The sequence below is a fragment of the Ornithodoros turicata genome, chromosome 2 (genome assembly GCF_037126465.1).
Source record: "Ornithodoros turicata isolate Travis chromosome 2, ASM3712646v1, whole genome shotgun sequence".
Taxonomy (NCBI): domain Eukaryota; kingdom Metazoa; phylum Arthropoda; class Arachnida; order Ixodida; family Argasidae; genus Ornithodoros; species Ornithodoros turicata.
Genome location: NC_088202.1, coordinates 67,804,660 through 67,829,725, shown reverse-complemented (window position 1 = coordinate 67,829,725; position 25,066 = coordinate 67,804,660). Strand labels below are relative to the sequence as shown.

Below are 25,066 nucleotides of genomic sequence, written 5' to 3'. Positions count from 1 at the left end.
GAGTAGATTGAAATGATGAGATTCTCAAATCTGTGAGCTCTGTATGAGTGGTTATTAAGGAGCCCTTTCTTCTTTGCAGCCCCAGACTGTGTCACAAAAGACGAAGACCTGCCCACTGCTTCCGTCCCTTCTTCCCCATATTCCCGACCGCCCTCCTCTTCCTCATCCTCCTCTTCCCCTCCCACTTACACAGCACCTCACCCTGCGGCCTCCTTAGACCTCTTTCGGTCCCCTCCCTCATCCCCGCTCTACCTAGGTTCAGACGCACCACCACCCCTCTTCTCTTTCCCTTACGCTATGCATCACGGCCTCCATTACGATTCTTCGGGAGCTACGAGCCATCTTCGGGAGCCATCTTCGAGCTATTACGCAACTGCGCCACCGCCGCCGCCGGCTTCGTTTTCGTTGCCACCATTTCCACGCCCTATTCCCACCAGTGGAATACACGCCATCGCTGGTGGGGGAACATCGCCGTACGACTCTGTGACACTGGCAGAGAATTCGGTCCCGATGGGGACAGCGGGAAGCCTGCTCTACTCGTGCGACCGAAGGACCCAGCACCATCAGTTCGTTCATCCTGGCATTCAATTGGCCAGCTACGGTCCCGCTTTCGTGTGGAGAGACTAGTGTGTGAAATGAGAACGTGTGGAGAGACTAGTGTGTGACGTTGTCGTTCTAAATAGAAGGAAATAAGACTATTTTTTCGTTAGGCTATGACGACCTTGCTACTGTGCATACTGCGTGGGATCTAGTACTGTTACACATCAAAACTGCCGTGGAATGCATGTGTATTTAACGTTAGCTCGACAAAGCTTTCTGTCAAAGAGGGCTATAACCATACCAGAAGACTGTGGCGAGTTTATATTCATTATGCAAAACTTATTTGACTTGGTTAAGGAAGACCCTCCATCGCAGATCTTTACATGAAGAGGCGCTGACCTCTATGAAGACAACGGTTTAGACAATTAATTACCCCAACGAGGGAAGAACCCACTGTTGCTAGTTGATACGGCGTTAAACATGCATAAAGTGATCTAAGAAATCGTATCTTGCTCAGCAGCAAGCCCTCACATAGGTGCTAATTTACTCCACGTCTGCGGAGATGTGTTGAGATACCTTTGAGACCGTCTGTCTCTGTGCGTGTTTTGTGGAAGGTACGACCCACAACTGGCATCGAATTCCTTTTATGCCATTTTTGATGATATTACGCGGCCCGTTCGTTCATTCTGTACCTAGATCAGTGTACCAGGCGAGAGTGCACCTTAATAGCATGCTTGTACCATTCCGTACCAGCCTTCAATTCCACTATTCCGCATCATTTCCTAAGAAATGCTGATTCGAGAACTCAAAAAGACTGTTGAAGTCGCATTACCGCGCGGGCTGCGCTCAGTATTCTGGGCTCGGAAATTCTCCTTTCAAGCCCAGAAAGGACAGTTTAACCTCATCACAACCTCTGGACTCTTCCCGTCGGAAAATAACGACAATCCGAGCCATATGTAGCGTATGTAGGGAACTGCACTTATCCGATCCATTCTTGTTCAGTGAAATCTCGTTGATCTGATACACACAGCGTGTGATGCTGCACAACGGTAAAGTTGTCGAATGATCACAGCAAGTGTGGATTTACAACAATGTCAAGAGCACAATCATACTGTGTGACAACGCGACATAGAAAGAAAGAGTTTAATGGGACAGAGAGTGTGAAGATCCGGAATACTTCCGCTATTGACACTATAGAGCGGATTTTCGTTTGTGAGTGTGAGTTCTGACGCGATCATCTCGCCTGGGCTAGTTGTGTTTACGTTCGCAGGTGAACAGTAGTAGTTGTTGGAGAGTCAAAATGATGACCCAGTCAACCTTGTTAGGTCGACTCATAGCTGAACAGGTATCAAGTCTAGGCTGACACCTCTTTTAGACGCCCAACAAACTAAACGAAACCAAGTACCAAAACACAATGATCAAACGCATACTTCCCGTTTACGAAACAGACAGCAGCCACTGTACGTGTTACACACTCTAGCCTACACACATGTACGCGTTATTTGAACGAACATAAAACGTATCTAGATGTCACACGTAATCGGCATGCGAAGAAGGCATGTGCAGAAAGAACAGCTACGAAAAAGTAATCTCGTTATGAACACCGCTTATGTAGTAACTTCAGAATGTGCGAGTGTTTGCCGATATACGTCCCGTTGACTGCGGTTATGGTATTATAATATGTAGTGCGTGTGGCGTGTGACGTAACCCGACGTAAAACGCATAGTTCCAGTGTCCTGTCTGTGTCGAGACACGCGTCCGTAGCAGTAGCGCAGTCGAAAAGAAATTCAATTGTTTAAGCCGTGTATGTGCCCATGTTAGTATGTTAAACATACAAAGCAGTGAGAGTGATTTTATGGATTGTGAACTCGTGCTCCCACAGGGTATATTGTTGTAGTAGATTGTGAATTATGCTTTCAATCACGTTGCGTGGCGTACAGTTAGGCGGGGCTGCAGAACACCCTTGGTAGAACGCCCGTATGCTGGACCACATCGATCTGTGTTGAGTAACGTGAATCTGCGCTGAGGAGGTCGTGTTTGTCACTGCTGCCCAAATGTCAAATGAGGGCTTGTACCGAAAGGTGTAGGTCAGTTTGTCTCTCACGTGTGAACTTAACTTAATCATGGTAAAATAGAATTATGGTGATACGATAGATCAACACGGGAGAAAGAAACCGTACGATGACCTCAGCACGCGATGTTCCATAAAGGGGCTATCGCATCCGAAAACGTGTGTATGAGACCGATAAGGTAATGTTTGGCATGACTTCTCGAGCTGCGTTTACATGAATGCGACAAAAGCGTATTGTATCGACTTATCGCAACAAATCCACTACGACAGAGTCGCGTCAACCAATCCTCCGGTCGGTATAGGTGCGAGGAAGGGCGATAACTCGATACCATACGCTTCTGTCGCATTCATAGAAACTCAGCTTCAGCCTACTTGGCCAAATTTCTCTTCCGAATACAGCTTACATGTTTCGTACGAGTTTCAAAGATTCCCGCCTCTGCACCCGAGGAAGCCTCAGCGATAGTAGCATCATGATAGACCAATGGGAGCGCAGCGTAGACGATTGTCTCCGATGTCGTCTGCTTAGCGTTCGCACCGCGATATACCAAGTGAAAAGTTAGCTGTAAGTACGCCGATTTTCGTTTGTGAGTGTGAGTTCTGACGCGATCATCTCGCCTGGTACAGGGTGTTACCATCCTGGCTGTATGAACACGGCTTGCGCTAACCCAGAAACGACATTCCGACATTTCACAAGCCTATGACAGATTTGACGCAACCTAGAGATGCCCTCCCGCCCGCTGTCGCCGAAGGGTGCTCCCTGACAGGACTCGTCCGTGGGACGCTTTTCTCCGATTTCCGGAGAGAGAATTCCTCCATACCCTCAGCATCCGCCATGTGCTCTTGCCGTACGTTCCATGAAATTGCACAGACTCCGCTCCACTAACTCGTGTCGGACAGTCGACGTTATTGTCGGTGATGAACGAGGAGTAAAACAGCGCTGTAGTATTGGAATCGATCGGGAGTTATGGGATAGTCCCTTCAAAGGGATGGCCGCCTTCGTACCCATCGGTTCTGAAACTATAGCGGGATTTTACTGTCGCTGATCACTGACGCTGTTGCAGAACTCTCACGCGAATTACTGCCGTAGTTTATGTGCATTTTGGAGAAATACGCCGTAAGAGCAGACGCCGTATGAGCAGACGCCGGATGTTCAGAGCATGGCGGAAGTCCCTCTCTGGGAATATGAGAAAACGTCAGAATGACACCGACCAGTAAGGTAAGGTCTTTGACGACCCCGAGCCGCTCACTTGAGCTGTGCGCCTCATCCCAAGCCTCGAGAGAGCCCAGCTGGCGAACTCGAGAACAATGTCAATCGTCTGCGCGCTGCCCTGTGATTCGTCCTTGAAGCCTACGTCACAATAGTGTTTCTTCCTTAGCTGCAGATGTAATGCTAATTAATGAAGGTCGTTTCTTTAATGCCGAAGCTCTTTTCGGCAGACAAGACTGGCCAAATAGAGTGTCGAGCGATGTCATACTTTGTGGTATTCGTTTCATACACACATTTACACTATTGAAACAGGGTGAATTCAGGGTCATGCCAAATTTCGAAAATGTAGCATAATGTCATGTATTAGATTGACTCATTACGCCTAGTACTATCTTCTCAATATTATAGCGCGTCCTTTAAGACAGCATCCGCGGTTCTTTGTGATGCTAATAGCTGCAGGCGGCAGATTGATTTGGTTCTCCGAGCGATGTGCGAGACACAACATTGTATCCCCAGTGACAGCCCAGTTGTATATTAGCTCTGTTTGTATCTTTGGAACTGCACACAATTACTGTCTGTTAACGTGTTGATGTGTAATACGCTAGTAGTGAGTGATCGAAGACCTTTTGTTGATTTACATTGCTGTGATACACGTGATATTACGGAGCTGACGTTTTACCTATCTCCGCACTGTGTGAAGTGGCCTGTTGCGCTTGGAGATGCCGTTGGCGACAGTCGATGGAAACGCATATATTGTGATATGTACAGGACAGTCTTTTACGCATGGATATATATGACGGCGTGTTCGCTGTCATTTTGGCTTTGGCGCTCAGCTCCAGTTACAAAGGAATAGGTCTGTACTCTACTGTAGGGAAATGTGTGATATGCAGAGCTTGTATTTTGTCTAATGATTCCGATGAGTAATAAAGGGTGCGAGAGCAACGATGAAGCTGTTGTGCTGTTCGATTCGTGTACCAACAACCAAATCTGAATTTTCCTCAGACACTTTAAGACAAAATGTCGGTGCAGTTCCCTATGAAGTCGGCCCAGGACGCACGATTCCCCCTCCCCGAGCAACATGCCGCCACACCGGCAGGCAGACCGCTCGGGAATTGCACGCCATCACCACCAACAACCCCCGCTGGAATCGTTTTTGGAAGTGTAGAATTTATCCGCATGACGTCACTTCTGTGAGACTGCCGCAGTCGTTATAGTATATAACGTATATATTATATATATTATATATATTATATATATTATATATTATATATATAGTATATAGTATATAGCAGTCAACTTAAGAAGGAAAAGAGATCTAGTCCGTGAACAACATACGCCGTTGGATACAAGGAGAAGCAATAGCGCGCCAGGAGGAATACTGCAGCACCACAGTGCTCCATCGCTTTTCGTCGCAGCGTAGTGTCATGCGCCCAATCTTAACAGCAAATACGGAAGTAAAGTGAGTATGATGGGTTACATTCTCTGGCGCAAGCTGGGAGGATGGCCTCTCTGTGTCCAGCAACGGCGTAGTAATAGTTTGGGAGCTGCCGGACTAGATTTATTCTCCATCTTAAGTTGAACACGACTATAGTAGATTTCCTGCCACAGTGTAAAGGTACTCCGGTCCTCACCGTCCTAACGGTCAGCCTCCCGCCATTCACAGTTCATTTGGTGCGTCCAAGTTCTCGTAGTATGGGAATATCACTTGTCCATTGCCTCTGTAATTTTCACATTGTCGAAGTTAGTAGTCGACTGAATGGCATGTAGCAGCCACCGAAGAAGAAGAAGAAAAAGCAAGGCTATTCAGGACCTAGTTCACGGCGACGCCATCGCCTTTCGGCGCTAGTGCCGATTAGATGAGTGACGTCAACGAATAAATCTGAATCAGAGACGCGATAGGTTGATGCTAAAATGAAAGCTACATGCGAAGGGTGAGCTATACTTTAAGAAGATATACAGTGTGATCTTTTTTAATAGAAATAGAAGTTTATATAAAAAGGGGGCTCTCAATGCTACATGGATGGCCTCATCGCCATATGTTTCTTCAGCTTGGCGTCTCAAGTAACACGCCAATATTGGTCCAATATATGCTGCCCATATTGGCAAGCCCATTTTGCGCCAATATTGCCAATATTTCTGTGATAACGCCAACGGGGAGTCCGTGTAATAATAAAGCATTATCCGGTTTAATACCCACTACTGATCCCATAGGGCCCTGCGTCTTCAGACGGCGCCATGATTGAGACTGTCAGCGCCATCTATCCGTTGCACGGACTACTACTGTTGTAAATAAATGACGTCACATACGACGTCAGCAGCATGAATAATAAGCACAGCATAATTAGCCATGGCACGTTTGCATCCGCGTACTTCGTTTCCATTGTATACCCTTCCCCTTTTCCTTACCGAACCGTACCAGTCACCCAGGACAGCTATACCAGACGAGAACAGATAAGAATAAATCACATCAGGTTTAATAACATATATCAGTTCGAAATACATAGAACTATCACAGGTTTTGACGAAGGGTACGTGATAACCACAAATAAACGGGAAGTTTCACTTAATGTCCATTCCTAACCTAGACCGTACGAACACGTTGTACACCTAGAACGTACACGTAGTGATCAGCTGTTTGTATTTCTTCAACGAGTGGTCGTAATGGGTCCGTTGCAAAAAACACTCACGCTATCATGACCGGTATTGCCATGACGTAACCTTTTTTCTCTCGGGGCCAGCAACACGGGATGCATAGCATTCATCTGTTCACACGTGTTAATCTTTGCCTACAGCTTCGAAATGTGAACGTCGTTTCCTGCTTCATCCAAAAGGTGTACAAACTCCGCATTACAATGCACGGGCACACGGCACGGATAAAAGAATGCACGGACAAACGAGCGTACCGCTACACATGCGCAGTGGAGCAGGATACAGAAACGTACTCAGGTGGTAGATGATTTCGTATATGTGTACTAGTGGGGCAACAGATAGGTTTTCCTATTCACACCAATGGTGTGCATAGTTCACTTTGGTTAATTTGCATGGTTAACTTTGGACCCAGATCAAGGGTTAATAATAATTTAAGTCAGCCCTGAAGTCCTTCTTTACAAATGTTAGTTGGTGACGTGATAATGAATCAGTTACAAGTACTCCGTTTAGCAAAACAGAGTTAATTAAGTGCTAAATCCCAATCTTGGTTCAAATATTAATTGACATTTGGAAACGTGGTCACTAAGAAGTATACTAAAAGGTTATGAACACAGTTCAGCTGAATGACACTGATGAAAATTATCTTACTTACTCCTTACATATACGATTGAGACATGAGTATAACCTACAAATACATCTATGCCCACAGGTTACTTAACCCTCCAGGAACAAACTAGGAATTATAATATGGTGTGACAGCAGAGAAAAAGCAATGAGAAAAACTTGCAGCAAGCACGAAATGAAAATATGCTGACATCAACATTTCTACAAGTCTGCGCACTGATGGGAAAGCATCCCTAATTGCATGCATGACGCAGATCGAGATCCAGTGGAGTACTTTCTATTGTATTTTCTCGGAGCACCCCATATTCTTCTCGTGAATGGAAGACAGGTGGTATAACGGAATTTCCTGCAGAAATAAGGGTTTTCCGTCCAGTTTGCCGTTCAAGTAGCGCGCAAAGACCACACGGCGCTGCCGTGTATGTTGCCATGCTCTTCGGTTTCTCGGTTGTATGTAAAAGACACTTGCAGTACTTCGTTGTCCAGGCACAGTATTTCGAGATGTTCGTTAGTTCTGATGCAATTGTCTGTCTGCCTTCCACGCGCATTCTCTACCCCTCGGCAGCAGAAACCGTAGTATCCATCCGTAGTATCTGTCGGTTTGCATTTCACACATGAACACCTGCACGACGAAAGAACAGCGCTTGTTTCGGCATACACAAGTGCTTGTCCCTGATGCATGGAAATTTCACAAAGCAGTCCATGTTCACGGCACGGTGAGCTACTGCTGAGGACTGCCCACTGCCATTTTCGTTTTCGCCGGAATAGCGCCCGGAAGTGCGCGTATTACATGCGTCCTCGACAGATGGCGCGGGGTCATGCAATTGTTGACAGACTGCTCGGTTTTCTACTAGGTTCCTGGACATGCAATTATGGAAAATTCGATTACAGAAAAACTACAACGATTTCAGCGGAGTTCTTTGATACTTGAACTTTTGAAGGTTCAAGCTTTTCGCTGAACATAAAGTTTCGATTGGTTGATATTCACTTTTTGGGCCCTTTAAACCTAGGACTGCGACGAAACTTCCCATGGTTATTTTTGGTGGCCGCCGTCGACAGAGTCATTTTGGGAGCAGATTTTCTCCATCACTTCCGCCGTACGGTCGAAGTCGCTCGCAAGAGACTCGTGGACACGTCCACCTCCCTCTCCGTTCCAGCAGCCTCGGCTAACGACCTTCCCCCTCCGGCCGGCTCAACCATCTCTGCACTTATGTCACCTTAAGCGGCCATCCTGTACGACTTTCCTAGCCTCACTCGTGCACTGGCCCGTGACGCATGATGTCGTGCACTATATCAACACCACTGGTGCACCCGTCTTCGCGCGCCCGTGTCGCTTGGCGCCCGAAAAGCTCAAGATAGCTCGCGCTGAGTTCGACCACATGTTCTCCATTGGTGTCGCCCGTCCCTCTTCTAGCAACTGGTCATCCGCACTTCACATGGCGCCTAAGAAGACAGGGGACTGGCGCCCATGTGGCGACTTTCGTGCATTGAACCTGGTCACAACACCCGACAGGTATCCCCTTCCCAGGCTTCAAGATATCACCAGCAACCTGCACGGCGCCAAAATCTTCAGCAAAATAGATCTAATGAAAGAGTACCACCAGATTCCCGTCGCTCCAGAGGACATCAACAAGACAGCTATTACGACACCGTTTGGACTGTTTGAGTTTCCGCGCATGACCTTCGGCTTACGAAATGCGGCTCAAACGTTCCAACGTTTCATCGATTGCATCGTCCGAGGGCTTCCTTTTGTTTTCGCTTATATAGATGATATTTTGGTCGCAAGCTCCTCACCTGAACAACACGAACGCCACCTTCGCCTGCTTTTCCAGCGCCTGGCTGACCACGGCATCGTCGTGAACGTGGCAAAGTGTGAATTCGGTGTCCCCTCCTCTGAGTTCTTAGGCCACCGAGACACTTCTGTAGGCATTGCCCCCTGGAAGGCAATGTCGAGGTCATAACCAACTTCCCCCGTCAGGAGTTTCTCCGACAACTGCGCTGCTTTATAAATTTTTACCGGCGTTTTATCCCGCACTGCGCGGAGACCCTACGTCCGCTTGAAGAACTGCACGTCGGCGGGAAATCTAACACGTCTCTTTCACCGTGGAGCCCGACAACCGAAGCCGCGTTCAGCAAGATCAAAGGCGACCTCGCCCAGTCGACGCTACAGTATCACCCGCAGCATAACGCCCAACAATACTCATGGTCGGCGCGTCTAATGTTGCCGCCAGGGCAGTCCTCCAACAGCAGATCGACGGCGATTGGCGGCTCACGGCTTTCTTCTCCAACGCCCTCCAACCTCCAGAGAGAAACTACAGCACTTTTGGCCGTGAACTGCTGTCTGCCTACCTTGCCGTCCGGCATTTCCGGCATTTCTTGTAAGGCCGTCGCTTTACCATCCTTTCTGACCACAAGCCCTTGACTCATGCCTTCCGTTCCGCCAGCAGTCGGTACTCTCCCCGAAATCCGCCATCTCTCCTACATCGCGGAGTTTTCCACAGACATCCAGCACGTCCGTGAGGCGGAGAACTCTACGGCCGACGCATTGAGCAGGATTGCGCACCTGAACGCCATCGACCCCCAGCTCTCCCCTGAGCGCATCGCCCTGGCCCAGACCTCCGATGCCGAGCTCACTTCCGCTTCCAACATCACCTCTCTGAAGCTTACCGACGTCGCCATTCCCGACTCTGCGCTGACGTTGTGTTGCGATACGTCCGGGGCCCAGCCCAGGCCTGTCGTTCCAGCCGGTTTTCGCCGAGCGGTTTTCAATTCCCTGCACGACCTTGCGCATCCCGGCGCTCGCGCGTCCCAGCATATGATCAGCGCGCGTTATGTCTGGCCCTCGATACGTGCCGACGTTCGGGCTTGGGTCCGCGCCTGCCTGCCCTGTCAACGATCAAAGCTGTACCGCCACACGATAGCCCCCCGCCCCCCATGGCCAGTTTGTCCTTCCCGACACTCGCTTCGACGTGGTGCATCTGGACATAGTGGGCGTCTTGCCTCCGTCATCCGGTTTTCGGTACATACTGACAGCAATCGACCGGTTCACCCGTTGGCCCGAGGCGGTGCCCATGCCCGACATGACTGCCGAAACTGTCGCCGCTACCTTCCTGTCGGCATGGATCTCCCGATTCGGCGTTCCGTCTCAGGTCACTACTGACCGCGGCACACAGTTTGAAAGTGCCCTCTTCTCCGCCTTCACCAACTTGCTCGGAAGTGCCCGAGTGCGGACGACATCATACCATCCTGCATCCAACGGCATTGTCGAGCGCATGTACCGTCATTTAAAAGCTGCACTCATTGCTCACGAAGACCGAACGCACAGGTCGGCCCACCTGCCCATCGTCCATCTTGGACTCCGTGGCGCCCTCAAGCCTGACTTTGGCGACCCCGCAGAGCTGGTCTACGGCAGAGCCCTGCGCCTGGCCGGATAATTTTTCGCCTCCTCTTCACCCCAGTGTAACGCACGAGACTTTGTGCGGCACCTTCACGACTTTTTCATCTCCGTTCGCCCCGTCCGGCCTCGCCCATCCTCGTCATACAGGCCCTACGTTCCACAAGACCTCCACAGCGCCACCCACGTTTTCGTTCGCACTGACGCTATACGGAAATCCCTGACACCGCCTTATTCCGGTCCTCATCCTGTACTTGGTCGCGCCGGCAAGAACTACCGCGTCAACCTCAACGGGACTCACGACACTGTGAGTGTCGACCGTCTGAAGCCGGCCTACGTTGAAGCTTGCCCGCCAGTCGTCGCGGGTCTCCCCGACATTACTCCTCCGTCCCACCAGCCTGCAGCCAAGACCGTTACATGGTCGCACAGTTTAGCACTGTCTCCAGCGGGGGGGCCATGTAGCAAACGACGCGCCGCTCCGCGACGCAGACGAAGCCAGCACCTGCGTCAAGCCCCTCTCGCGCCCGGGTGCCTGCGATTCCCATTCCTTCCTTCCTGGTAGTTGGTGGCAAACGGCCACAATATTAAAGCGGTCTTGTTCTTCGCGCCTGGTCTGTCCATCAACTACACATTCATGACGAACTCCAGGACGCGTCACACAGTATAATACAAATATATACATATACGTGTGGATGGGCCGGAACACGTGCTGTACGTTTCCCCATATACGTCACGAGGATCGTAAATAAGGAAAGACGATACGGCTTTCAGGGAACACTGTCCCATACTCACCACGGTCGTTATTTCGAGTTAACCAGTGCCTCGTCTCGTTTTCGTGTGCGATAAAACGAGGGCTGAATCCGCGGAGGATTCCCGGAATCCGGAGCTCGTCGCTGATGACTGACATAAGGGTGGCCGAGGGGACCAGCCACGCAAGCCAGTGGAATGACACCTGTCGGTTTGTTTGACCGCCGCAGCTGCAGTCTACGCGGTAGGGCATCAGAAACTAACACCTCCCCCACAAAATGTGTTGCATTGGCCTCTGGAAACTACAACACACAACACCAAAAGTTTCTGCAAATGATGCACTTTGCACTTGTAAATTATGCACTTGACAAGTTATACACAATAGTACCAATGCTGTACAAATCTCAGCCACATATCAACATTTTTTGCACAGTCTGTTACATACAGGAAAGGCCCTTTATACGACACTCATTAGGAACCCACGAAGTCTGTATGTGGCCAAACTGACACAACTAAAAAATCCAAGCGCGACAGGCGTCCGTTGCCAAACTCATGCCTTAGTCGTGGGTCAGGTGACGCCAGTTCCGAGATGCTGGCCGCCTTCTTCTGTCAGTGCTATCAGCCCATTGTATTGGTGGCCCTTATCTAAGTTCGCTCCCGGCGTGAAGCGTACATGACGCCGTACCGTCCTTTTGCGGTCATGCCTTCCGACATTATGTGATCTTGTGTGGTCAATAAACACATCTTGGCATTCCGACATTAATTTGTCGGTCTCTCTGTTCTGCTCCTCATTAAGTTGCTGTCCAGCATATTCTACTATCCTAGAGTGGTCTTGCAGACTTGGAACTGGAGTGATACGTATTTTCCCGAATTCGGCGTCTTCATCGAAGACAATGCAGGCTGTTTCAATGCGGTCTGCACAACTTCCAAGCTCTGCCTTTAGTTCTGCCAAGATGCCTTTAGTTGCTTATCATCTCTGTTTTCCGTCACGCATTTACTTGACTCCACAGCCCTCATTTCGGGATTGAGATCGACATCGCTGGTCACTACATCAGTCCATGCAGTTCAGCTTTGATGTACTCCTCCATCTTCCTTATATACACCTAAGATGTCCTCTTATCCTAGCTCTGGAGTCACTAGTTGCCTCACGTCTTCTAGTTCCCTCGCTTCTGTATCGAGCTTTCGGCATTCCATTTCTAGAGCTTCATGATCATAAGGCGTCAGTAGCACGTCTATTCCTTCGGCTAGCTCATCAGTTACGGCACACTGAGTTAGTACCTGTTGTCTCCAGCCATCCCTTGTTTCTATCTCTAGCGGAACTTCCATCAGCTGTGCACGGATAATGTGTCCAAAGGCACTTCTCAGCCTTATCTCGCCACTTGCTCTTTCATCTTTGGGGCACGAAACAATGCTCCTCATTAGCACTGTTATATCTGTTCCTGAGTCAAGTCAGGCCGCCGTAAGATTGTCTCCTACTCTAACACGCATTAAGTCTGCGATCACTTCTTTGCCTCTTTCTATCACCGGACTCATCGCGGCTCCTGGCAATACTGCAACTCTAGCAATTAGCTTAGACATTTCCCTTTCCCGATTTCGTGATTCATCAAATTTCTTCTCTGTTTCACTTGTAGATGTCTGAAGGAAGCCCCTCGCATAGTGACCTTCTTCTCTGCATCGGAAACAACGGACCACACGACCTGACATTTCGCGTGTCGGCGTTGATACCCGGCTGCCAGCATTGTTTTTCCCTGGGACAATCTTCTCGCTTGGTTCAGGCGGCCGCCATTGAATCGCCGGTGCTACCGTTCTACGCTGCTTCGCTCCTCTTTTAGGTTCTTCGAAGTTTTCAGCCATTTTGACGACTGTATTGGGTCTGTGCCATTTTCCCGTTTCTGCGAGCGTTACGTGCGACCGCGTTTCATCCGGTATTACACACGCAAATCTGTCGACCAGAACTAGATCTCTCAAGTCATCCAGTGTCTTTACATTACGACTCGCTGTGTAATAGTCAAAGAGAGCTGTCATTCTCGTCAGAAACTGGCCGCACAACTCCGAGTCACCTTTTCTCGCTTGATAGAAGTGTCTCTTATATTCGGCCGGCGTTAAACGCAGTTCGGCTACCACTTTCTCTTTTACTTCGGGGTACGAAAAGATCATCTCATTGCCATGCCGCGCAATCACCGCCCTAATTTTTTCATTGAGGTACGCCAACAATGCCGTGCCGTGTATATCTTCCGGCACACCAAAGTTTTTGAACACTGTTTCGAGGCTAACGAACCACTCAGATACTAGAGCTTCTGATTCGGGCATCGCTGTCAAAACCCCACGTAGATCTCTGGCATATTCGCACACTCTACTCCTATGTTCCGTGTTAGGCCTATGGGCCTGTTGCTCTGGGCCAGGTGGCGCGAGTGAGCAGCAACATCAGCGTCCCAAATCATGCAACACTCCCCAGTTTAGTAGACGACGCGGCACTTTCAAGTACACGGTTTCGAGTTGTTCGCGCTTTTCAAGAAGCACCGCTTTTTCTGTTGATTTCCTACAGGTTCTGTAGCTTCTTTGGCACCATACCGTTTGACACACCATGCAAAACCCGCTGATGGAACTCCTTACTGTTGTGATCCGCGGCCGTTTGGGCCCGAAATGGCGCTGTGCAAACTTCACTGCAACAGCCCTATAGACGCTGCCGCCTCCCGCATGAACCTGCGCGAGCTTTATGCGTGGTTCACACTACAACTTCTCTCCGTTGCGGTTACGGTGCGGATCCAGTGCGGAGGCGACTGTCGTACGACACGCTGTTCAGACATATGCGTTCTTGATACGTCAAACGCTTGTGGTTGACCAATCACGTCTCCACTCCACCACGTCTCCATTCCACAGGCAGCCATGAACGGGCAACGTGATGTGGTCGGCGAAACTTTGAATCTCTGAATGAATCTCTGTACTCGGCTCGGCGTGGGTCGTAGAGCCACGGGTATTTCTCGACCTCTGAAATTAGAGCTTCTTGTTTTGCCAACGTGCTTTCACCGGAGGCAGCCATGTTGGAAAAGCACGCGACAGCACAGCAGTGATGCGCTTGCGCGGAGCGCGTTCGCTCATTGGTCAGCTGCATCTCCGCAGGTAGCCCGTACCGCATGGACTTCGGTCGAGCTCAACTCTTGCGGTGCGTGTGCTTTTCGGAGTGTCGTGCTTCGTTGTCATGACAATCGTGTCGCGCCGCATCCGTAACGCATGAAAATGCAACAGTGTGAACCAGGCATTATCCTTTCAATTTCTAGCTGAAGTCGTAGCTTTTCGATTTCTCTGTCGCTACTTCCTCCGGAGCTATCCTCATTCGTTACACGCTCGACATTTTGAGCATCGCCAACATGGTCGCCCTCATCTGTATCTGAATTACTTTCTTTGCACCTAGCCTCGTCACTACCGACATGGTGAATTTCTAATAAGGATATCGCAAAGGGACACAGACACAGTTTCCCCCGTTGACTTCAGCAGCGCAACGTTGATCCCTTTTCACTTCAAGGATGGGCACTGTATAATTGTCCCTTGGCTACTTGTTAGTAAATCAGGGTCATCCTCTTCAGCGTCGCTCCGTCGCGTCTTTCCATAGACGATGGTGGGCCTCTCCTTCCGCTACCGTGCAGCGCTGCTATATGTTGCTCTATCTCTGCTTCAGGGACCCCACGATGAGCTGAGACACCTCCGACACTTTGCGCCTATAGGCCTGCAAAGTCTCTCCTTCCGATGCCACTTCACCGTGATATTCGATGGTGGACCTCTCCCGAAGATGCCGTCCCACCTGCTGGCTATCGCGATGTCCGAAGATATTTCTTCTCCAGCCGCTCCTATGTGATGGCTGTTTCTGAACTTTGGCGCTTCCCAGTCCTGGCCAACTTCTGCTGTCCTTGCTGTCGACGCTGCTCCTATCCTGTCGACTGTGCCAGTTAAAATTCCCACAACGAGTTGTGGTAGTGGTGATGGAATGGTGGTCAGGTGCAGCCGCAAGTCCGTCGCGGAGTGGCAAGAAAGCAGGCCTGGCCCAGGCGTGGAGACTACGATCTTTATTCCATAGCACTCCCAATCCAAAGACTCCTCAACCAATATGGCGGTTCCCTATATACATCTTCCTCTTCCCACTCTCCCATAGGACACCCAGTCACGTGCAAAGGGGAATTCCACGAACTGTACACTCATGACGAACTCCAGGACGCGTCACACACTATAATACAAATATATACATATGCGTGTGGATAGGCCAGAACACGTGCTGTATGATCCCCCACATACGTAACGAGGGCCGTAAGTAAGGAAAGACGATACGGCTCTCAGGGAACAGCGTCCCATACTCACCACGGTCGTTATTTCGAGTTAGCCAGTGCCTCGTCTCGTTTTCGTGTGTGATCAAACTAAGGCTGCGTCCGCGGAGGATTCCCGGAATCCGGAGCCCGTCGCCGATGACAGACCTAGGGGTGGCCGAGGGGACCAGCCGCCGAAGCCAGTGGAATGACCCCTGCCGGTTTGTTTGACCGCTGCAGCTGCAGTCTACCTGGTAGGGCGTCAGAAACTAACACAGTCATTATTCAAAGGCACTTTTTTTTTCTTCAAGAAATCGCGAACCGCGCACGTACTGTGATGCGTCCATCGCAAAAATTTGCTACGCAGCCGGAACTTAAACGAAGCGCATCAGGAGAGCAGGAAGAGATACGTCCCTCGCGTCGGGTAGCGTGTCTGGGCCGCAAACAGGTGGCCTGCAGATCAGTGCCTACTCCAGTCAGCACCAGTGCTCCAAAGCACGTGGCCCTCCGACGTGAAATGTGCGTTGCCCCACAAAGCGCCCGTGGTGTCGGCTTATTTGCGTATACTATATGGCAAAATTTGGTGACGGGTATTTGGTTCGTACGTTCTCGTTCCAGGAATTAAAAAAATATTGTTGCATTGAATAAACTCCAAATCTGCACATTACCACGAAAACATGTAATTGAAAGTTAATTAACTGATTTAATTAATTACCCAACAGACCACAACAGTTACACGTCCTGTAATGTCCGCCGAGGTGTAACGTACAGCGAGGAACCATCCGTAACATTTAGCCCCTCCTTTTCTTTTTTTTTTTTTTTTTGTTATAGCATTATGTTTCGATTTAAAAATATTACCCTGTATTTTGTTCAGGATGCTTGTTTTCAAAATGACCAGTTTTAATTAAGGTACGGATTCCTTCGGATGTCAGATGCATGGTGCTGTATTCTGTTGTAGGTATGTATTTTTGTGCCTACGCATAAGGGAAACGGATTCCGAGGGAGGCCCAAGACAGAACGCTACACGTGCAACTGGATCGACGGAAAAACAGAGATATTCGAATAGTATATAAAAGGGACTAAGCAGAAACGGAAACGGAAACATGCGAAAATTGCTGTTTAAAATCACCAACACAACGACTTTCTAGCGTTAGATTACATAACTGGATGAAAAAAAAAAATTGCTGTGGAGAATATCAGAGACTCTTTGCCAGCTGTTTCACATCGAGGAAGGACCTTTAGAACACGGCAGAGTGACCAGCGGCAGAAGACCAGAGGAAACGTACAATGCGGCGGGATAGCTATGAAACTTTCTAAATTTGGGAATTACATTTGGTATACGTATCGAATAATAAGGTACTTCATCCTTATGAAAAAGTGTATTGTTACTATATAAAATGTCTATCGACATTCGTCAATACTTGTACGAAGGAATTCGATGAAGAGTTTATAAACGCTGCATGAGCTTCCTGTAGAAAGTGTGTTGGGAATTGGCCACTGATTTCTTACTGAGCCCGTATCGTAGAAAAGCTATAAGTAAATGGTTGTTCAACCTCTATAAACCATCAACACGAAGCTTTCATAAAATTAATAAGAAATTTATAGCCCCCGTATGAATTTCCTGTAGAAGGTCTGTTGGGTGGCCACAATTCGCGTTTTTCGCCAAATCGACGCCGCACAGCGGTGAAACTCGGGACTAGCCAATCCACGTACACACGGGCGACCCCGCGTTCACTTGCGGAGAACTTGCTGCTTTTCGCATTGGTCGCTCAGCTGCACCTGTATTTTGCTGTTGAAATCATGGATGAAGGAAACAGTGCAGACAACGACCAGCAAACAAAACCAAACGACTTTTGTTCTGTGCCACAATGCGACTATGCGCGCCGAGAGGACAGCAGTTTGTCTTTCCACGTTCTCTTCTTTTCACACATTGAATACCGCCTACTTTGGCGCATCCTCGGAAGAGGTGGATTGAGCGACGCAAAATCAGGAAACATGTTACATCAGCAATGCTTATGTGTGTATGGCAGAGCTCTTGGAGCGGTACTGCCTACATATCTGATGAACGTTCTTTTTACTATTTTTTTTTCTGAAGCACACTTCTGTGCAACTCACGTCAGGAAGGGAAGCAAAACATACTCTAGGAAAAACAGAACAATATTTTTCAAACTTGAGTAGACATTATGTGCAATAAAGCGCGAGGAATAGCGCGAAAACGTATACCAAGTCAGTTTTGTAACTGTGCATTTGAACCAGCGCGTCAAATAACTTGGGAAAGAATGCAGAAAGAATGCGACGTTTCGTTAAGGTTTCCCAAAAGCATGCGCACCAGTGACACACGGATATGGCAACATTACCCTGTAAATTCTAAACTACATTCGTACACGCGCTACACACTTAGAAGATCTTATCTGTAAGAGAGCATCAGCACAGATATCCTGTGCTTGCATGTATCTGACATTCCTGCAGCACAGGACACTCGCTGATTGCTATTTCGGCCTCGCAACCGGTAAACGTGAAATTCACCTTTACGAAGTATAGTTGATCAAACACGCCGGAACTTCGTAAATAATACGCGACAACTATAGCCTTCTCTTTGGACAACTCGGTGACGCCTGCCAGAAGTATATGAGGAGCGTTTAATACTCGTTCGCCTTCAACGCATCGAGAATCAACATTGCAGTTCAGAAATGTCAAAATCGAAACTAAGTGACAACCTGGATACGTCCGGCATGTTGGAGTTAAGATGCGCCACCTACAGGTCGCGCAAAACGCGAACTCTGACGGTGCGGGGATTCGAACCCGCTTCAACTCTCAGTCGCGGCTTGGAAAGCGACCATCCTAACCACTATGCCACGGAAGCTGGTTTGCAAAACGGGTTTGCACGTTGGTTTGCACGCTGGTTTGCACGGAACGCTTTTTTGTAATAACAGCATCAAGAAACACGGTAGGTGGTCTACAGAAATTTTATTGAACCCCTATTCCAAATTGGCCATGGTGTATGTATTGAGAAGTGTCATTAGACATTATGCAATAGAGGCTCAATAGAAAGACGTTAAAAAGCCGGTTTCTGCAGCTGCCATTCGCTAGCCACTGTGTCTTCATTTAACTTGCATTGAGAAAAGTCAGTAGAACGGTTGAAGTTTACAAATATTGAGACAGGTTTCAGGTCACAGTTATATCTTTGCCTTCCCTTACAAGTAAACTTTCCAAACTGTTCTTTAACTCTTTAAGTCTCATCCTTCAGCTCGAAGGCTGACACCGTGTAAGCGGGATAACAGAAATACCGGCACGCATATAACATTCTGCAGGACAAGTAAATCCCAAAGCACAAGACGTCAATGGCACACCAGAAAGTATTTGGTAACAAACGCAAACAGTACGGAGGAACTTCCAAACTCGCCCTGTCGCTTCTTAACGCAATGTCAAGCTTCACTATGTAGTAGATGTAGCTTTTGTATCCTTCTTGTTATCGTTTTTCCTTTTCCAACATATTTTTATATGCTCCTGAAAATACTGTGAGAATGTCTTCCTTCATGGGTCTATATGCTGTCGTGGTTTGAGTCATGGGCTGTATGCCGTAAGGGATACCACTCTGGAAGGAAGTTCGAAGACACTCACTTTGAAGCTCTGTATATAGCATATGAAGCTATGTATAGTACGCGTGTTCTGAAAAATTATTTACTGTCCTGTGTGTGCATTCTATTCAGGATTATTCTGGCAACGTGTTCATGTAAGCAGTGCACACATCTTGAATGCTCCCATCATTCATGTGCCAGTTTATCTTCCTCCCAAAAATACGCTTCAATCATATCAGCACGTACACTTCGCTAGCATATATTATATGGTATATATTCCTTTATTTTACACCACGTTTCAATAACTTAGAGGGTACCTGGTTTGATATATATTTTACTTGTTAATCATTTCTGAACACACACAAAAATTAGTATCCGGGCACCTCATTTTTATGGAACTTTTGGGACATATCATGCTTTCTTTTTCATTGCTTTAGTTTAGAATATGAAACAATTATATGTGTAATATAGTAACATGTGCCTGTGTCAAATATTTGTGTGAAACAATGTCATGAAATAGCTATTAATGACATATCTTTAATCCTTCACTATGATTCAACAAATTTGGAAATTGAGCGTTTAATATATGTTGTCAATAGACACCCCGTGCACAATTCAAACACAACAGTCAACACATAAGTAAAACAATACGTAGCCTATAGGCATCGTATGCAAAACACACAATAGATAGAACATGCATAAGAAACCAATATATAGCTTATAAGCAGGCTATGCACAGCATACAATAGAAGTAACATAAATAAGTAACCAATATGTAGCCCATAGGGAGCCTATGCACAACACACAGTAGACAGAACATAAATAAGAAAGCAATATGTAGTTTAAAGGCAGCCTATGCACAACACACTATTGTCAGAACATAAATATGACACCAATGTGCAGCCTATAAGCAGCCTATGCACATCAAACAATAGACAGAACGTAAATAGAAACCAATATGTAGCCTATAAGTAGCCTATGTAAATTACACATTAGAAGTAACATAAATAGGAAAGCTACATGTAGCTTATAGGCAGCCTATGCACAACACACAATGCTCAGAGGGGGGGAGGGGGGGTAATGGCAGGATCGGCTCGCTCAATGCTCAGAACATAAGTAAGACACCAATGTGTAGCCTATAAGCAGCCTATGCACATCACACAATAGACAGAACATAAATAAGAAATCAATATGTATCCCCTATGGCTATAAGTATCCCCTAAGTACATCACACAAAAGTACATAAATAAGAGACCCATATGTAGCCCATACGCAGCCTATGCACAACACACAACAGAGAGAACATAACTAAAAAGTTTATACATAATCTTCGGAGTTTGTATTGACAAGGCAATAAAATATTTTATTGGGCAATAAAAAGTAAATATCAACAAGGAGGTGATACAGATTATAGAAAATACATACGCTGCTAAAATAAAAAACAAGTCATTTTTCTAAGGGATGGCAGTTTGCAGCTACGAAGGTGATGATGATGGCGCCATTGCCTCCATTCTCGTTGTACGGGGTCGTTGTGTGTGGGTCGTTGTGCCTATCACCTCCCTTCCGAAAGACAGTCGTCACACATTCACATCACCCTACCGCGATAATAATTAGAATACTTGTAAAGTAATTCTGCCCAATACAACTCTTCTATGACTGTGGACATCCATCAGCTGCAATTTCAAGAGTATGTACGATCAGCAGTACATGCATATCAATGTGTGTGCTTTGTGTGCTCCCCAAGTGATTCCTCTTCTTGTTTGACATTTTACACTCACTCGTTTGGAAGTTTTGCAGTACATGTTGCACTCCATCACTTTAAACAGTTCACTGTGTAACCCCTGTTTGTATTCACCGTGCGTATAAGCGTACTGCGGATGTAAGTCGCGACAACGTATAAAAAATGGGGATCTGAGTCGCGACAGCATTTTTTTAATGCAGTTTTGGGGTCTCGGCGTCCGCATGGCGTCTCACGTGATGCTTAGAAATCTTAAGGAGTATGCTAGAAGGAAACCTACGAAACTGGGACGTAGGGGCGAGGGGAGCCCCATATTGACTCAGCCATCGTTGTCGCAGCAGCATTCTGCTCCGCCGCTAACCTTAGCGGATAGCATAACGCGATTAACAGCAACATTAATTATTAGAAAACAAGGACTGTGCTCAAATATGAAACGCATAAACGGCATACGCACCAAACATCCATGTACATTACGCATCACAGTTGTATCGGGAGTTGAGAAAGCATACGTACCGCATGCAAAAAAAAGAATAAATAAAAATAAAATAAAAGAAAAATAAAGAAACTGGTAAGCATACACGAAACATAACGCAAAAAAGGTTCTTGGAACAGTAACACACAGCCGTAATCCATTACTGAAACGCTGAGGTTGGGGAAAAACACAGACATGAGAAACGCAGACAGGACGGACGGCACGTGGAGACGTCGTCACCACGTTCGTCCGCATAGTAATAATTATGGGCTTTACCTCGCGAGACAACTGCGATCATTCGTCCACAGGATGCCCACGCCATCCTACACTGCCACCGCCGCTGCCTCGATCAGCCTTGGGTACGAGCCTGGACAAGAGCGGACAGTGACAAAATCCGTAGCCAACGGAAGCAGCGGAGCAAGCGTTGTCAACATTTTTCGGTATTGCGCCTGTTTTCACGAGCTAAAAATACGCGACGTTCCGTCGGCTGATTCAATATGGCTGTCTTGGACGTCTACATTGAGAGAGGGAAGAGCCCAAGTCCTTTGCTGTCCTCCGATATTCCTCCCCGCCTTTCCATCTAGCGTTTTTTGATGATGATGATGATGATGATTTGGGGTTTTGTGGCGCAGCGACAACACAGGTCATAATGCGCCAACACTGTGATTAAAATGTGACTAGTTAAAAATAGGTGCGATGTTTAAAAAAGGGAGAAAAACAACTGATAAAAAGCAAGCCTAAAACTACAAAAGATTCACAATTCCAATGTCTTTCAAAAAACTGAAAACTCGACTAAAAGGGATGATAGCCTCATCACCGAGCAATAGTGCTGGGTGAAGAGGTAAGAAATATGTATAAAACAATTTAAAATGACGCTGACGATGAGTTTCGTGATGTGGACATGTGATGAGTATGTGCATAACAGAAAGAAGCTCACCACAATACGTGCATTGAGGCGGCTCCTCTCTGTGAAGTAAAAACTTGTGTGTAACGTATGTATGACCTATCCGTAATCTTGATTGTAACAGACTACACAGACGATTTTCCAGGTACTCTACATGACTTTGAATGTGAGGTTTGATCAAGTGGAGTTTGTTGCATGTCTGTGTATCCCAGAAGCTCTGCCACTTAGCGTGAATTGATTTCTTGAGTGTTGACCTCATATCTTGGATGGGGATTTCAAATGGGCTAATGTCACTGGAAGTTGCAGCTGCAGCAGCCTGGTCTGCTAATTCATTACCCAATATGCCAGTGTGGCTCGGCACCCAGCACAGCATAACAGAATAACCCCTCTTCTGTGCAGAGCTGGCCAAGGATTGTGCGCGTTGCACAAGGAAATTCTTTTGTTTCTGTCTGCTACAAATGGCATTAATGGAGCTCAAGGAATCACTGTATATGATGGCTGATTTTATGGAACCTTGAAGAATGTAGCTCAGTGCGAGGATAATGGCATACACCTCTGCAGTAAAAATGGAAGCTATATTTTTTATACGATGTGACCTTGTGCATGTTCCAGAAATCATGGCACAAGTCACTCCTGCGCTAGACTTTGACCCATCAGTATAAATTTCAACATGGTTTCCAAAACTTTCTTTCAGGTGTTCGAATACCTATTGTAGTGTTGATGTAGCAGTTTCCTGTTTCCTGTACTTTGTCAATGTAGTATTGGACCTTGGAGGTGGTTCCCAAGGTGGGAGCCTTTTACCACACTCCAAAACAGGGGTGTTATAGCAAGAAAATTCGTGATCCAGAACATCCCCCTCAATGCGCATAGAAAAAGGAGGGACTACCGAGGGTCTGTTTATAAAGAGTTGCTTAAACCGTGTACTTGTGACAGAAGTGAATGCTGGATGTCGCGGAAAAGTTCTTATTCTTAGTGCATATGATGCTGCGAGGTAAAATCGCCGTCTTTTTAAGGAATATTCATGAGATGCGACATACAGGCTTTCGACCGGTGAGGTTCGAAAAGCACCGAGAACGAGCCTGAGTCCTTGGTGATGAATAGTATCTAAGGGTTTCAACACAGACTGACGGGCAGAGCCATAGACGACGGACCCGTAATCTATCTTCGAGCGAATGCAAGATGTATACACACGACGGAGTGTTTCCTGGTGAACACCCCAGGATCTGTGAGAGAGGATTTTCACTAAATTCATTGACTTGAGGCACTTCACCTTCAAGTTTTGAATATGAGACTTGAAGGAGAGCTTAGAGTCGAATATGACACCAAGAAATTTGCTCTCCGATTTTACAGGTATATCTTGCCCATTAAGTTTGAGCGTGGGTGGTGGAAATGCTCCTCTCATTCTCACAAAGTGGACACACACTGTTTTCTCTGTGGAGAATTTAAACCCGTTCAGTGAAGACCATTTGGCCATCTTATTTATACACAGCTGCATCTGTCGTTCACATCTTGACAAGCTTCCCGAACAACATGATATTTGGACGTCATCCACATACAAAGAGTACGATATGGAAGGTGGAATGACACTTGCTATAGAGTTAATTTTAACCAAGAATAATGTCACACTAAGAACGGATCCCTGCCGGACACCATTCTCTTGCACAAATGAACGGGATAAAGTAGTTCCAAGCTGTACTCTAAATGTTCTGTGCTGAAGGAAATCAGCAATGCATTTAAAAAGGCGACCTCTTACACCAATGGAACAGAGGTCCTGCAGGATACCGTATCGCCATGCGGTGTCATACGCTTTTTCCATATCAAAGAAAACTGACAAACAGTGTTGCCTTCGGACAAAAGCTTCACGAATAGTTGTTTCTAGACGAATGAGGTGATCCACTCTGGAACACCCCATTCGGAAACCGCACTGGAATTCAGATAAACAATTATTTGTTTCTAGGAGGTGAATCAGTCGGTTGTTTACCATTCGCTCGAAGGTTTTACCTATGCAGCTCGTGAGAGCAATAGGACGGTAACTGGCTGGATCTGAAGCTTCCTTCCCTGGTTTTAGGAGGGGTATTACAGTGGCAATTTTCCATGCAGATGGTAATGTGCCCTGTATCCAAACATGGTTGAAGAAGTTGAGTCTAGCGTTTTTTTGCGTTAGATTTTTATGCACGTGATGGGTCCACGTCGTCTGGCAACACGTATGCTGTAGAGTTATAGGCGGTGTTCTGCGGAGCATTCGCGCAATTGTAGGGTTCACAAATGTGCCGCCATTGCTGCGGGAGATGCAGACGCGGTGGCCGAAAATTAGAAACGCAAGCCGCGTGCGACATAGCGTGCCGAAGTTACACTCGGCCAGATGTTGAGATGATGATGATGATTTGGGTTTTAATGTCGCAAGGAACATTTTCTTAAATGCGCGTCAAACAGTACAATGGCTTCAACAAGAAGTGAACGCGTTTGCAAGGGGAAACCCTTGTTTCTGGACGAGGGTCATGGCAACCTCTGGTCGGGTCTGCCGCTGGGCCGCACGCAAATCATGTACGGTCCCAGCGCAGGGACCGCGCTTTATCTGCTACAATGCTATGTATTTCGTACGCCTTTGGCAGTGCGCCAAAGAGTACAGTAAATTTTTCTTCATCGTATCACCATCATCGCATTAATCAGTAATACTTGAACAAATTGGAACAACCTAAACTACAACTAGCTCTACTAATTAACAACATGAATAACCGTGTGCCGGACAAATCGATCGTCCAAAGAACGCATGTTTGTCCCACCAATTAGCCAGTAGGCTGTTATTGAGGCGCAACATTTCTATTCGAACCACGCCATGCTTTCTTGCAA

The 25,066-nt window shown here is 47.2% G+C and overlaps 1 protein-coding gene across 1 annotated transcript in view; it reads left to right on the top strand.

The window, feature by feature from the left end:
* The window catches only part of LOC135385523 (doublesex- and mab-3-related transcription factor 1-like), a 28,602-nt gene extending 23,835 nt beyond the window's left edge, over window positions 1-4,767 (top strand). The window contains exon 3 of the mRNA XM_064614877.1: window positions 80-4,767. Within this exon, the coding sequence (XP_064470947.1) occupies window positions 80-627 (548 nt within the window). The 3' untranslated portion in view covers window positions 628-4,767. The remainder of the gene's footprint in view (window positions 1-79) is intronic.
* The last annotated feature ends 20,299 nt before the right edge of the window (window positions 4,768-25,066 follow it).